This window comes from Aplidium turbinatum, chromosome 2, assembly GCF_918807975.1.
Source record: "Aplidium turbinatum chromosome 2, kaAplTurb1.1, whole genome shotgun sequence".
NCBI classification, from domain to species: domain Eukaryota; kingdom Metazoa; phylum Chordata; class Ascidiacea; order Aplousobranchia; family Polyclinidae; genus Aplidium; species Aplidium turbinatum.
The window spans coordinates 40,851,594-40,867,800 of NC_137473.1; the positions used below are offsets into that span (position 1 = coordinate 40,851,594).

The window sequence follows — 16,207 nt, forward strand, 5'->3', positions numbered from 1 at the left end:
CTACAAAAATAATGTTTATCCTTGAAGTAATCCTATAACAAGAAGTGTGTAAGAGAATTAACAATTGACTTGTAAATATAGTTTTATAATTTTAGCTGTGGTAAATGTGTAGACAACGCTTTATCGACAATAATGATATGAGTATTCACTGGAGTTGTAGCTGTTTTTCTTTTGAAAACCTTAGGCTACTCTTGTTTCTGCAGTAAAGTAAAAACAGTCATTACAATTTAACCTCCGTAATCTATGTTAATGCAACAATATAAAACGCAACCTCTTTCTCATTCAGAAATTTCTACAAACGTTGATGATCCTCGTTTCTCACTGTAAACTCTTGGAAAAGGAAACAATCTACATTTTCCGACTCCTACCCAGAAGCCATATTTAGTTACCTACTTCATAATATGCGCCACATTTTAGCTGCAAATCGCTATCTTTCTTTGTGACTATCTGCCAAAGTTTAGTTTTTAAAATGAACGCTGCATCCTGTGGCATTCTAGCTTCTGCGTTGCGTTAAAAATTGGATTACTTTTTGCAAAATTATGGTTAGTCCACTTTGCATAAGTACAGCACTTTCTGTTTTCTTCTTTCTTTCTTTGCGAATAAGCTTATGATGACACGGACTGTTGCCAAACAATAGCTGTTTACCAGAGCTCTCTCTTTTCCACAAATTTTACTTAGAAAAACATCTCGCTTCACTAAATTCAACTTTCGACGAACAACAGCAAATTTATGCTTACCAAAGTGACCCTTAAATCGAACAATAAGTTATCCTTTCACCAAGATAACGATAAAAATTCTTTCATCGAAATTCATCAATCATAAAAGTTACGATCCGTTAGTTTGTAACTTGTTTGTCAAAGTTTCGTGGTAACGATTTGGACCAAAAGAGGTTTTCGCATTTAATTTACAGAACGTTTGAACCTAGAGTCTTGTTTTCTAAGAACGAAAAAATATCCCAGTTGTAAATCCTCCTTACAAAGAGACTATTTTATGTACAGTATGTGGAATGTATGAGTTTAAAACACTTGCCCAAAGCATGAATCTTTTCATGAGATTTGTAAATTAAAGTTTGACAAGGGAAAAAAACTTTATTTGGTTAAATAATTTTTTTACTTTGAGTGCCGCCAATTGTTTGTCGAATTCTGAGGCACAACATGATTTCTTGGACTACTGTAGTTGCAAAATCAAGTTTAGACTACTATCAAAAAACTTTCGATACAACAATTTCAATTTTTGCCAAGTTCCTTCCGTCGAATACTTTCATTAAAAATTGAAGTGTTTTTCTGAAATGGATTGGAGGAAGTAAAGTTCAGTAGCCCACAGATTACACAGAAAAAAACATAGATACAGACACAGTAGTATCCACAAATAAAATATATCGTAGTTTTCTTGCAAATCTTTACTCAAGAATTTATTTTTCCATTTTGTAAAAACAAAAAAAGAAAATTGTTGAGTTATTTTCAAACAAATGAATCCACTTTGAAATTATTTTCAGCACATTTCTATATGCGACTTTTTCTCATATTTGTAAACTCAACTCAAGCTTCGTGCCATAGCGTACCTTTGAAGTTGATCTTTCTCCTGACTTAATCTGTTTGTTGAGTAGGCCTAATCACTATTAAAAATTTGCATCTTTTATAAAACCACATCAGATATATTGATGTTTTCTATCTGTTTCAATAAAAAATATTATGTTATCTTATTTTTTCCTCTCTAGTCAACGATCAGGTTACAGGTTCATCAGGCTACAGGCTCCCACTTTTTAAGAACAAAAATCGCCTGCACTCAGTTTTTGTTAGTTCATAAAGCATTGGAGCTTCGCAGTAATTAGCGCATTGATGACACTGAATGAACCAACTCTTCATAAAGTGGCTCATTTCTCGCTCGATACCAACTCCCAAGAGACTCATAGATTTAATTAAAATTCATCTCTGCAAAAAGTTTCCAGATCGAAACTCTTGAATAAACTTGTCTCTGTTGCGTCACAGAGCGATCGCCCCCTCCGCTATTGATTGATCCTCTCCATTTCTCGATGCGATTTCTTATCATCAACCAGGCGAGGAAAGCCAAGCGATGGATAAATCGATCTTCCCTTCTCACTGTTTCCACTTATTATGACGTCATCACCCATCGTTATTTAGTTTGCGAGCACTAACTTAAAGAATAAAGCATAAATTTGAGCGAGCACGGCAACATTCTAAAAAATTAAATCGAATTCAACAACTGATTGTTCATCGGCGATTCTGACGTAGCAACAACGTTTTTCAGCCACGAGGTTTCTCTGTTTGATTGCCGTGAGAGAAGAGATCAAAATTACGATGTCATGTCACCGTATCATTATTACATCAAAACATCTAATCTGTTATTTTTGGCCATCCTTTACTTTTCAGGCCTACTCCAATACGCAGCCGCGACTGAAATGTCCATCTGTTCCGTGAAATGCGATTGGTTCGGTCTGTCTCTTTAATCACGACGAGGTTGATTTTAATTGTTGCGTCACCGTGACTGTGACGTCATATGATTTGGTTGGTTTGAATCTTTGAAGCTTCCGGGGCAATTGCACGGTTGAGAAAGCACGCAGCGACAATCGAATTGGTTTGGTTGGGGGAAACAATCAACTTTTTTTGGAAGGATGAGGGTTCTTGTAGCTTTTGTTATTTTTGCACTTGTTTGTTCAGGTAAGAAAAGAACCGGTTCGAAAACTAAATTATGTGCAAGAGCTTTTTAGTGAGTAGAGTATCTTGAGTTTATTATGTTGAAGTCATTCCAGTCAACTTACTTAACATGAAGTTTTACCAAAACCAGGTTTTCTGGAAAGCTGCGGTGTAACCTCTGTAGTACCAGTTTCTTCTTGTAGAAAGTAACAGAAAGAGATTTTGTTAGGCTTTAAAAAGTTTCGGAGTTAACATTAACTTGCGAAGTGCTAAGCTATTATCAAACTCACTTAGATGATGACTTCCTCAGCAAAGAGAAGGCGTCATCGTTTCTTCGTCGTGTTGCCAGAAGCAACCGTGGAGGCAACATTTTCGAGGAGTTAAGCCCGGGAAATTTAGAGCGGGAATGTATCGAAGAAGTTTGTAGTGCAGAAGAAGCGTTCGAGATCTCAGACAATCGAGAAAAAGCGGTGAGTCACTGTCTTCGATGTGAAATGTAATTATACGAAGTCGGTTCACTTTTTTCCTGGCAATGTCAGGGAGGGTGTGCCTCGTGCTCAACCTATTGTTTCTTGAGTGAGCTTGTTACGATGGCATCAACTAGTTTTCTTGAAAGTTTTTGTAAAGTCCAACCTACTTTAAAAGTGAAACAGTTAATCGTTGCACGCCATCGAAATTACATTGAAACAATAAATTCAATTCAATTTATTTTTCATTGCTGGCGCGAACATGTAGAGAAGGATAAAGTAAACGTACGAATTTGGCACCAACAAAAGAAAAAGATGACAAAACCGAAAGGTTTAAAGCAGGGCTTCCCAAACTTTTTTGCTCGCGACCCCTGTTGGTCTCCAAAAAATTTTCGCGACCCCTTACGATTAAAACGATGAATAGTGCAAAATATACATTTGTGATATTTATTAAAAACCTTAGATCAAACCAAAAACATTTTACCGGCACTCAATTCACTTTGTTTTTATTTATTTCTGACTATCACAACAAAGCCTAAGGGTACTGGGTAGCCTACCGGAAAAAAAAGCAGACACATTTATTCAGTATGATGGGTGCAGTGCCGGTCTTTGGGATGTGCAAACCGTGCGATCGCACAGGGCCCGCAAATTAGGGGGCCCGCAATTTACTCAGAAAATGTAGTAATTTTGTCATTTTCAAAGGAAAAATTCAACAAGTGAATTCAGCAAAGGAATTCGCAACAAGAAAACATAGAGACTCAACGAATTCAACCTATTTCGTCGCCCGATTATTTCGTACCCTGAAAAGATCGAGAAAAAAAAACGACATAGCCGAAATCGCTGATCAGAGTTGCCGCAAACATTTCAAAATTTCTCGATCTTTTTAGGGGACGAAATGAGTCGAAATTTAATTTTGTTACACGATTTCAGGGGACGAAATAGGTTTCATCCAGACTCAACATACTGTAGAGACATAGCTTTATTTCCGAAAAATGCCAAAGAAAGCATGATCTTATCCTTTTGCTATGCCACCGGACAGCACCATTTCACAGTAATATTCATACCTAAATTTTTGTTGAACATGCTCTCAGAATGTCCCAAATTCAAAGTAATTTTTCAAAATTTTCTGGGGGAGGCCCCCCAGACCCCCCGCCGCTGGTTGTCGTCTTTGGCGATCACGCCACCACCACCGCCCCTCCCCTTTCAAAGTACCTAGCTACGCCACTGAATTGGATTATTGTCATTGGGGCCCGCAAAAGCATATTCCGCACAGGGCCCGAAAAACCCTAAGACCGGCACTGATGGGTGTGACTGCCTTATGCTACAAAGCAAGTCCACCCGTGGCTCAATGTTAGTTAAAGCTGGTCTCAAAAGAGTTTCAATGTTGCTTAGGTTGGAACGGTAGGCGAAGTGAGAACATTTCAGATAAATGATTTTGAAATTTTGGTTTCCAGATGTTCAATTTTAGATTCCAACACAAAATAGCCTATTGATGTTTTCTCCTAGGAGGGACAAATTAAATTCGTTTAGTTTTTTAAGCAAATCTGACGTTTGACATAATTTCAAAAGGTAGAATCTAGAAAACTTTACAGCATAGCACGCACTGCGGCTTTTCTTCTCCAACTTTTCCTCCAGCTAATATATCTTTTATGTTTAGTTTAGAAAATAAGTTGCCTGAAAAGTTTTACTTTCCACAATTTTTTTTCTTTGGGATCGTGTTAATTTTTTTGAAAGGTGCTTCGCGGTCCCAGAAAATTGCCTCGCGGACCACAAAAGGACAGCGGACCCCAGTTTGAGAACCACTGAGCTAGATGTTAGCCTATTGCGAAAATGGTGGACCAAGACTAAATTTTATTCTGTTGGAAAAGTCACGATTTCGGTTTTCAACGTTAATTGGCTAACCATTTAAAGCTTTGACTTTTGAAAGCCACCTCACTTCACGAAGCGGTAAAGGAGTTTTTAACTCCGATTCAATTTCACCTCATAAATTTTCAAAAATACGGGCAGCCTATTGAGTGCACGACTCTTAATAAAGTCAATAACTATCACAGCATCTCGCACAGAAGTGTTAATATGCAGTACCTTGTGCAAATTGGTATACTTTCTGCGACCCCTGAAGTTCGTTACGCGACCCCTTGGGGGGTCGCGACCCCCAGTTTGGGAAGCCCTGGTTTAAAGTATGCATCGATAAAACACTATGTGGAAAACACTATCTTAAAAATGCACAGCAACCAAACCCAGAAAAGAAAGTGAAAAAATAAAACTTTTATTTCGTCGATTGTAAAAATAGGTCTACAATCAACACTTGCAAGTATAACAAGGGCAATTTAAATTTTTACAACACATAAAAAGTGACAAGTTTCCTAAACTTTTTACTTTAATAAGAATTTTGAAATTGGTAGACAAACTGGCAACAACTGCTAATATTGGAACTGCTGCACACAACATGTAGGTACACAAGTTTTCTTCAATTCAACTGTCAAAAAAGACCGGAATCTTTATGTCAAACAACGACCGTTTTGGTCAATCAATTATTATCAACGCAACAATTAGGCTACACATAGCTAGTGCTACCATATGTCCTCTTTTAGGAGGATTTGTCCTCTTTTTTCATAAAAAATGAATTGTCCTCCGAGGACGCTTGAAAATGCTCAAATGTCCTCTTTTTTGCATTGCTATCATTTTCAACAAGGTTTTTTTTATGTGATCTTGGCTAAAGCTAAATAAGGCTAAGCAACGATACCAAAAAGGAAAAGTAGCCTATGTTTTCTGTAAGCTGTGGCAGAAGTAGGCTATCCTTGTTTAAGAAAAGTGTTTATTGACTTTGAGGTTGAGGTTGGCAATACATTGCTTACTGTGTATATGGCATTATGGCATATGGTGGATCAGGCGCGGATTTATGGGGGGGGGCCCAGGGGGTCCGCCCCCCCCCCCCGAAATTTTGTGAAAAATTGTATGTTTCTGCATCAAATGGTTTGATATGCTTCTAAACAGCTGATATTAGTCCCTCGGCATCACAATTGATGAAAATGGTTGTTTTAATGTCTATTTTCTAGCATATCGTATATGTCGTACAGTCGTAGTATCAATGTATCATTGTTCATACCTGTTTAGCTTTTTCTTTCTTTTTAATTGATTTTCAAATTTTCTGGCCCCCCCTCCCGAAAAAAACTCTTAGATTCGCGCCTGTGGTGGATAGCCTACATTTGTTTCTGTGGCAAACGAAGGCAGTGTTACTTGATGACCATGTCAGATGTATTTCTATTGTTCGACTCTTGTGTTGCCTATTTGGATGAATAGACCACTAATTTCATTTTCCGAGTTCACATCCTTTGATTGGATGCTTATTGCTTATGCTGTCTTACACCAAAGAATAGGATAACGCTTTTCAGCGGTGTGTGGAAGTATCTGTCAGAGAAAAATGTCGGCATTGATGATGTTAAACTGCTCGATCTATAGGCTACCAAAGCTAGTGCAAAGGCGTCTTAAACATGATAGCTACAGTAGCTTGCATTAGCCTTGTTTAAATGATGGCACATTAGAAAATGGACAGAATAGTTCAAATATTGCAGAAGTAGCCTATGGATTTTTTTTAATGAATTGTTATAAATCGAGCAATTCTTCATCTGCAATAAGCTATGGCTCAAAATGCAAATGTAAAACGCATGTTTTTTGTGGAGAAAATCAAAATGAACAGCAAAATGTTCATTGACTGAATTTGACAAATAAACATGTTACGTTTTTTATTTGTCACTTCTGCTACATAGGCCTATATAATCATCTAAGAAGATGTAAAAATTGTTTAAACGTAAAAATCCACTGGCATTTTACTTGCTTACTAAACATGTCCTCTTTTTGGGTGATGAAAATATGGTAGGCCTAGGCCTACACATACTCACATTGCCTACTCTTTTAAAGCTAAAACACCAGCACAAATTTATCTTGTTTCTTGTATTGTACTAACTCAAGTTTCGGTTTTAGACGGAGTTGTGGCAAAAATATTCAGGTAAGTTATTCTTTAGATCCGCTAAAGTCAAAATACCAATTTGTAAAAGTAGCCTACTGGAATTCCAACCACTTGTCATTGTCAGTCAAAAAGTTCTTCATAGAAAAGTGCTGCGAGATGTTTTTCAAATTTTCAATAACAACGATATTTCATGGTCGTGGTTGCTCAAAGCTTGCCTACTGAAAAAGCCAAAGCCAAAAATTTGTCAAAAAATTGCCACTAGCCAAAAATTTGAAGTTTCATAAAATTGGCTTAAAACAATATGTAAATACAGTAGCCTATGTCATTTTCTTGCAATAAGATTTGTAAATTTACTTACAGAACTTAAACTATTCAATTCAATTTATTTTTTGTTTGTCGGAAAACAACAGCAATGATAAAGTTACAAATAGTGAACGGGAACAAAAGGAAAAGGTGGCAAAACCACAGAAGTTTAAAACGTGAATGCGATGCAGATTTAAAGGTTACGTAGATGGAAGTAAATTAACCACGGCCACCAAACCTAACAGTTTAAAATAGATGAATTAGTTGGAAGAACCAGTTGGCTCCACATACCTAAAGCAACTGGAGGTGTGCCAGTTGATGAAGCGATAACTGATGGGTTCAGAAATTTACATTAATTACTATTTGATCATGATAAAGTAATAATCATGAATGATGAAAAATGTAATGAAGATGATATGAAAATGGTCTTGATGGCATGCGGGTGACCTCGGTATCGGAGAGGGATGGAGTAAGCAGAAATTACAGGTTTAGGTAATATTTCAATAAGCATTTGAAAATTCAATGTAACCTACATTTCTAGAAAATGTGGACTTATGGTTCAAGTGCTGAAGCCTGTAATTTTTGCAGATTTTTAGTTCAATTTTCAAGCATTTGATAGTTTAAACTTTAATGAGATAATAACAGCATTGTTTTGTATTAATTTTAGAATAGTATTTCACGGCAAATTTTGGGTTACTGCTATTGCATCATATATCAATTTCGCTGAAAAAGTTTGAAAACTATCTGGCAACACATTTGTTAAACGCACTCTTTTCTTGACAGGTAGTTGGACTTTCGGTAGGCTACTTCTCCGAATCCCTGAGCAAAAATTTCCAAAGTGTTGTTGCATCTTCAAACAGCTCGTATAGGCCAACTAACGTTGTGTGGGTTGCGTAACGTTGCTGCAGACTCTTTTTAAAAAGTTGTAGGCTATAGGTCAATCCGTCAAATTGCGTCTGATAAATATTTACTTACAAAAGAGCTGATTTCCTTTTTAAATACGATTTTTTTAAGTTGCTGTCATTACTATGGATATTCTATCCAATAAAATGTTTTGGAAATTATTCCATTCCAAATGTTTACGAATGTACTAATGAAACGTGTAAACTAAGTTGAAATAAAATCGCTTTATGCGTGTGTGTAAAATAATTTTAGATACTTAGTGTCGATACACAAATGCATAATAGTTGTAATATTATTAAATTGAGATTTTTATCTAACTCCTGACAGGGTAATGCGAATACGTCATAATATATATTTTTTCTAATGTTTTAGAGTTTTGACCAAAATCTGTTTCTTTTTCCAAAGCGAAATGATCGGCCAATATCGATAGGTTAAAATTAATCAAAATATGTCAAAATGCAATATAAATGACACCAAGTCACCATGCAAAATGTTTTAGTTTACCTTGACTAAAAATGGCGCAATTATCAGACAATATAGTGCAAATGTGAGGTGGAAATTCTAGAAAGGAACTTAAATCAATTTTTTTCAGACTGCAAGCGTGGAAAATTTACTTCCGGCCAACGATTGGACTCAACCTCGAAAAGGCCAGTTTTGCGAAGATGTTTGCAAGGTCACTCAAGCTAAATCATTGATTTTAAGTGAATAGTTTGTTTTAGACTTTAAAGTAATCAGTAAACACAAAAACGCCAAAATAAAAGCCTTCAATTGTTCATTAAGCCGATGAAGCACTAATTTTGTCATAAAAGGTCTGGCGTGCTTTATCATATTGATATTTATTAGTTATTTGCTTTCAGCTTGAGTGAAAATGGTGCCATAAATGGGAACTTATTTTGAGCTAAGTTTGGTTGCACTAATTCGAGTGAGAATAAGTATTGCTTTGTGGTATTGTCAGATAAGCCAAGTTGATAAATTGATTTTGGTAAATAATTTGCCTTAGGCTAACCTCTAATGCTACCCAAGAAAAGGTGATAAAACAATTTGTCTCCTTTTCGCCAAGCCATTTTATGCCGTCGAAAAGGACAGCTTATTAAATTGGCTTTTCAAAACGATGCCGCGAGAAGATTGACATGCGATTTGAAAGACAAAATTTTGCGAGCATTTGTGTTTTTGGTAAACGGTAGTGGGTAACAATTGTTTGAAAGTGGGCTAATCACACGAAATGCGTATGCATGAAAGCTATTGTAAAGGTGAATGCTTGCAGGTTTTTTTAAATGAAGACAAAGAAAGAGTTAAAATGGTTAGCGAATGTTGTAAATAAAGGCACAATATTTAATTTGGGCTGCCAATAATGGAGCTTTCAAATCTCATTGATCCCAACCACATTCTTTTATGCGTCCGTGATGACATATTCGCTTATTCTGTGATGAAACAGTTTTTATTTTTTATTTGCTTTGTTAGTTAGCCTGCTTTTCCAAAGCTCTTTTGCCTAGAAAGCGCAGCTTGCAGAAGTTATTGTTGTTGTGTATGTACAGTATGCAGGCTTAGCGTTCACATAACTTTTCAAACTTAGAAAGTAGCATTATGCAAAGTACCGTAATGTATTTCTTTAGCTTTGCTTCCTATTTTTGTCTCTTTTTCTGCAAAAATATGAGATTTGCTAACATCTAACTGACGATAAAAATGTTAACTCTTTCTTGAAGACCTTTTTGATTCCCCCCCTCCCAGTTACAAGAGTTGACGGATGTCGCATCGTGCTCGCTGTTAATTGTGTTGGTGGGGTTGTCAATTATGAATGCGTTGAGCAACCATTCTGCTAAATGCTATCGACTACTATAAGGAGTGAAACCGTAGACCTATTGGCTTTGGTAGAGGAGCTGTTCAGAGAGCATGGTGAACTGGAATTTATAATATGACTACGAGCAACCAATGATGTCATGGTTTCATTTTCAACACCGAATTTTATTCACAATTCACAATTTTTTCATGAGGTTACTTTCAGCGTGACTGATGATTGTCTTACAGAATAAACCAAAAGCAACTTCTGCCTCAGTATGATTAATTATCTTGAATTATGCATCTACTTTGAGACTAATCAAGTCCGTAAATTGATTTCACTTTGTCTAAGACTAATCGATGGGAACAAATTTAAGGCAACGTTCACCACTAAAACGTTTATATTTTGAATATATATTCGATCAAATTCTATTTCAAATTTTTAAATAAATTTGCCTGAAGTTTTTTTCTAATTGTCTTCTTGTTTACAAACTCTCTTGTTCAATCAAGCGACATGTTTTGTTGCGCTCAGTTGCTTTTGATAAGTAGGTTGCAATGGCTACAACAGGAATACGTGACGTAACCATTCCAAGCACAAACCTTTAATTATATCCTTCGTACGCCAGTGGTAACTATGTCAAGAAAATAACTAATTTGAAGTTCTTGCTGCATTTAGGTTCGCTCGTCTTTTAAAAGACCATAGTGAGTGACCCCAAACATCACCCCAAATGAATATGTGCATTTTGCAAAATGTGTCGTTTCTTAGTCATTTTCTTTTTCTTTCAAGGGTGAATGACAATGGGAAGAACAAATTACAGTAGGTTTGAGAAAAGTGAGATCATTACATAGTGGAATCGAGAAGTGTACTCATAGGTGTTAACATCTCTTTGTCTGAAAAGTGTAGCCTATGCCCAGCTTAATAAATGTTTAGTGGAGAGGTCTGGTGTTTAGCGTCAGACTCAATCTTGCTTACGCCATGTTCTCTGCGCTATGAGATGACTTATTGTTTGACTAAGCGTCGTGCTCACCGTCGCAATGTTCGCATTCGCCGTCTGCGTGGAGTATTAATGTGCTACGTTAGCACGGGCTCTGAATGTCAAACGGAATATCGTTCAAACATCGCTTGGGTCTAGAGTCTAGACCAGTGGTTCCCAACCTGGGGTTCGCGGACCCCTTGGCGGTCCGTGAGAAAGCATTTGGGGGTCCGTGATCAACTTGATGAATTTTGGAAAAAAAACTTTGTTTTATATGCACGGATGGAGCACTAGCTATGCTTGGGAACAAATCCGGATTTGCTGCTTTAGTAAAAAACGAAGCTCTTCGCGTGGTTGTTACCCATTGCTTCTTGCACAGGTAGCCTACGCCTTAGCAGCAAAATTTTTTACCAGCAAGTCTCAAAGAAATTCTGACGAATTGCGTGAAAGTCGTTTATTTCATCAAAAGCAGAGCTGTAAACCACCGTACTTTTAAAGCGCTCTGTCAAGAAGTAGGGTCAGATTACGAAGTAGGCTACTATTGTCTCATTCTGAGGTACGTTGGTTATCTAGAGGAGAAGTTTTAAAACGACTGCAACAGCTAAAAAATGAGGTAAGCTTATCAATAATTGTTTGAGAGTAAAAGTTTTCTATACGGCATGGCCTACTTAGCCGATATTTTCTGTCATATTAACAATGTTAATCGTGGCATTCAAAGACCAGATGTGACAATAGTTGATGCAGCTGAAAAACTGAAAGCGATTTTAGCCAAGTTTCCGGTTTAAAAACGCAGATTGGAAGCAGGTAATTACGCTAACTTTCCAATGTCAGAAGATCTTATCTTGACGGATGAAACTCAAAGAGAATGTAGTCTTTTGATCTCTATATGAGAGAAAAATTTTGCGCACACTTGGAAACCTACCCATTCTTGGCAAAGCAAGCGATTATTGTTTTGTTACCATTCATAGCTACCATTTTTCTTACCATTTACCTTTGCGAGGCAGGATTCTCAGCTCTTGCTACAATAAAAACTAAACATCGAAATCACCTGGACGTTGAAGATGAAATGCGTGTTGCACTGTCAAAAACTCAACCAACAGCCCTCTCATTAAATTTGCTTACGTTGAAAAAGTTTCGACATGGCGCTTTGGGTCACCTTAATATTCAAATACTGCTGACATTGCTTGAACAATTCATTCATTTTCTTATTTGAGCAACTGTTTAACCTGATATTTGCCGCAGGAGTCATAGCGGCAATGCAATATGACACAGTACAGTAGTTGAGTAGCATATAATTACAATACAATAGTCAATAGTACAATGTGTTAATTGAGTTTCAGGCAAAACTTCGGTAGGGGTTCGCATAATTAATAATTTGTCTAAAGGGGTCCGTGACAACAAAAAGGTTGGGAACCACTGGTCTAGACCCTTTTACCACTCGGCCGCAGCCTGCATACCCGATACTTTTGGAATAAGTATAAACTCAGACATAAAAACATGTCCATGTTACGTTAATTCATAGTCTGCAAACGTTTAATCAATGTAAAAAACACATTTTTTCTAGCATGGTAAAGTGATGAGGAACCAATTTCTCACAACTATAGTTTGTTTTAAAATAGAAGTTATCCGAAATCCAGAAATTATCTGACCTGTCGAATTTTGCTCGATAACTTTTAGTTTAATATTTCTTTGTTTTATGTCACCTAGACTAGAGGTTTGCAGCGTATGCCGGTTTCAACAAAGAAAAAAAAATTGAAACCTTATTTCGTTGTTATTTTTTTATTTTGTCTTTTGTAAATTTTTAAAGGAGACAGGAAAGCGTAGATTTGCTAACGTTCTACAAAAGAAACAGTTATCGCGTGAATTCAAATATTTAATTCATTTATGACATTGCAAACAGACGACAACCAGTGCTCTTCGAATCCTTGCGTCGAAAGCAACAGCAAAAGATGCGAGGACTTGATCGACGGATTTAACTGCGTCTGCAAACCTGGCTATAATGGAGACGTCTGCGACAAAGGTGCTTACTACAGGATACCAAGTTTGATAAAAACGTAGTTTTGTTATTAATTCAGCTTTTTTACCTTGATGTGCCTTTATCTGTGTCTGCGTGTCTTCGATGATAAAACAAAAGACTGGCTGCTCTCTAGTGGCCTTCCAGCTTAGTCCGGGAACGTCGTGAATGTGAAGTGGTAAAAGAATAGGCTCTCGGCCTCAGTAGTGTAACTAAAGAGGGGAAGGCAATTTCCCCTGTAAAATTTCTTACTACCTCTTTTTCCCTCCTGTAAAAATGCAGCTAATAAAACGTTATTCAAGAAAAGCAGTTTTTAATTGACATTGCGTATCTTATAGTGCAGTACATCACTGTAGGTCACCTAATTTACTCAGATTCGCTTAAACACATCGGTTTTCCTTGATCCAGCTGAAAACTGTGCGGTAGCCTATACGTCACAATTGAATAGTTGATGATCTGTTATCTTGAGCTAGCATGTTCGTTCTTTAGAAACTGTCATTTGTGTCGTTTTTCCTTCAGTTATAAACAAACTACAATCTGCAAGTGCAATCCGTACAACCAGGGCCGGGGCGTAGTCGTAGGGATATTGGCATTGCCCCCTGAAATATTTTTGTTTATGCAATCGACCAACAAACTTGTAAGCTATTGAAAAGCTGTAGAAAAGTTTGTTAAAAAAGATGTATTTCTTAGATCAAATTTATGCGGCATGTAGTCATGTAGCCCTTTCGCTGCTATCAGTGGTCCGAGGCAGTGATATGAAATTTTGTAGTTTAACGTTTTGCTTACCAGTAGCCTAATGTAATGTTGAATGTTTGTTTCTACATACGACGCACACCTCAGATCTAACATGCCCATTAGATAAGTAGACTACTGTGTTGTATTTTATACGAAAGGTATTTATTGACATACTGAGTCCTACCATTGGACCAACCATTTATAGGACTAGTCCAATCTATTTATTCTTACTACTGTTTTGGTTTTATGTAACTTAAATTAAATTTTCACCCTCTGTTGCAACATTATTTGACAGAGTTTTCTATTGATTTAGGCTGAAATTACCCTTAAAACCCGCAATTTTAAGGCATTGTTTCAAAAATTTCTGGGGAAAGCTCCCCCCCAGACACCTCTTGCGAGTACACATTTGCTCCTTCCGGGATTTTGTGCTAGCTATCCAGCGCATTACCAGTTAAAAAAAGGCTTTCAATTCAAAGTTAAGCGTTCATCGTAATCTAAAATTTAACGTTAACCTCAATTGCAATTGCATACGTGAATTCAAAAAGGGCCCAACTTCATTTTTTTTCAAATTTCACTTTTTGTGCTTTTCCGATTCCTTTCAGTGTCTTCTAAATTATACTTGAAAAAACGGCCAAAAATTTCAAGCTTAAACATGAAAAATACCCCCCTCAATATTTCCATAGATTTTAACAAAGGTCCAACTCCAGCAATTGAGCTTCAACCTTCGATAGTTTTTCCACAGAATCATTTCTGCGTAAAATTTTCAGGCATAATACTTTTTACCGGTATGGCTAAGCATAATATAATCACTATGGAAATTCCACCACAAAAGTAAATGACCAAAATAATTAAAACGCATTTATTTTTATCTCAAAAACACATGTGGAATTGGGTCCTTCTTGAATCCATGCATTCAATTCATATCGTCTTCGTTTATGAGTCACTGAAAATGTTGCCCTTCCTGGAAAAAGCCTTGCCCTTTTCTTGTCTCCCCCTGTAAAATTGATCTGGTTACGCCACTGGTCGGCCCCAGAGGCTCATACGACGGCGACGACGAAGTCAGTCCTATAGTCTGCGCCATGAACGCATTTTCTTTTTCTAGGAACTGAAATTGTATGCGTACATCTGCTGTGGCCTATAACTTGTAAAGTTCGTTTTTTTTTTAATGTGAAGTGGTTGAGCACTGGAAGTGGTAAAGTACCTTATTAGAGTGCCACAGTGTACGTATTTTTTTTAAAATATTCTTACAGTAACTGACAGGTGCTTGACTTCTTCTTGTGATAAAACTGGTACTAGCCGCTGTGTAAATATGGCCAGCTCTTATCGTTGTGAATGCAAATCGGGATACGCTGGGACTCTCTGCAACAATGGTGAGATTTTAAAAATGTCACGTTATAGTGCGTAATCGAAGGCTATTTAAAATACTTTAATTTATTTATTCTTTTTCACATTTCCATATAGGGCTTATTTTTGGCATAATTAGCCTGCATTACATGTGCACAATTGCAGGAAAGGACATTTCGGAGTCGCTTTCACGAATGCAATGTTCTCTTGGAAACATGAACTAAATCTTTCAGTTTTCCCTGCCATTTTCCAGAAATAGACCAAACTAGAAACCTCTGTGGCTTGTAATACACCGTACGAACATACTGTAAATATGGCGTGTATTTTGTTTTTTGTGGATTAGTCAGAATGTCTTTTATCTCCTTATGTTTTTTTTTTCGCAGTGACTGACAATTGCGTGATATCTTCCTGTGATCGAACTGGTACCAACCGCTGTGTAAATACTGATAGCTCTTACCGCTGTGAATGCAAGCCTGGATACGTTGGAACACTTTGCCATGATGGTGTGAGAGGTTTTATGTCTTGTTAACCTGGAGCACTTCTAAGAGAATACTTTGATCAATTCTACAATTATTATAATGTGTTTAATAACGTAACTGCTAGAGTAGAATAAACCTGAGATGTGGCATCAAAACTGACAGTTGAGGGGTTAAACGCTGCCCTGTCGTGGGTCAAACCAACACAATTCTATTTTGTCAATTGATGAGCTGAAGTGATTTTTTACCAGATCAAAACGAATGCGCGAGCAATCCCTGTGGTCGTCATGGCAGCTGTGTTAATGGTATCAACAAATTTGAGTGCCGCTGTGACGATTTGTACAGTGGGACCTTGTGCGAAATAGGTGAGAAGTTAGGATCAGTGATTGTCTGTGTTGTTGAATGGAATATGTGTTATGGTGTTTTTGCCATGTTTGTTACGTTATTATAGCTGTGGATGATTGTCGTCTTCACGGCTGCTCAACTAATGGGAAGTGCGTCACCGTTGATGACGTGTACACATGTGCTTGTTACATTGGCTACGCGGGAGAACTTTGTGCAGAAGGTAATTTCAAATAGTTTTCTTCTTCTTCA

General features: G+C 37.0%; 1 protein-coding gene across 1 annotated transcript in view; it reads left to right on the top strand.

Annotated features, from left to right (window-relative positions):
- Window positions 1-2,624: 2,624 nt before the first annotated feature.
- LOC145788112 (uncharacterized) overlaps window positions 2,625-16,207 on the top strand; it is a 40,061-nt gene continuing 26,478 nt past the window's right edge. Inside the window, exons 1-9 of the mRNA XM_082599859.1 lie at window positions 2,625-2,678; window positions 2,949-3,124; window positions 7,103-7,127; window positions 8,887-8,967; window positions 12,945-13,064; window positions 15,044-15,163; window positions 15,521-15,640; window positions 15,865-15,978; window positions 16,065-16,178. Coding sequence (XP_082455985.1) covers window positions 2,633-2,678; window positions 2,949-3,124; window positions 7,103-7,127; window positions 8,887-8,967; window positions 12,945-13,064; window positions 15,044-15,163; window positions 15,521-15,640; window positions 15,865-15,978; window positions 16,065-16,178 — 916 coding nt within the window. The 5' untranslated portion in view covers window positions 2,625-2,632. The remainder of the gene's footprint in view (window positions 2,679-2,948; window positions 3,125-7,102; window positions 7,128-8,886; window positions 8,968-12,944; window positions 13,065-15,043; window positions 15,164-15,520; window positions 15,641-15,864; window positions 15,979-16,064; window positions 16,179-16,207) is intronic.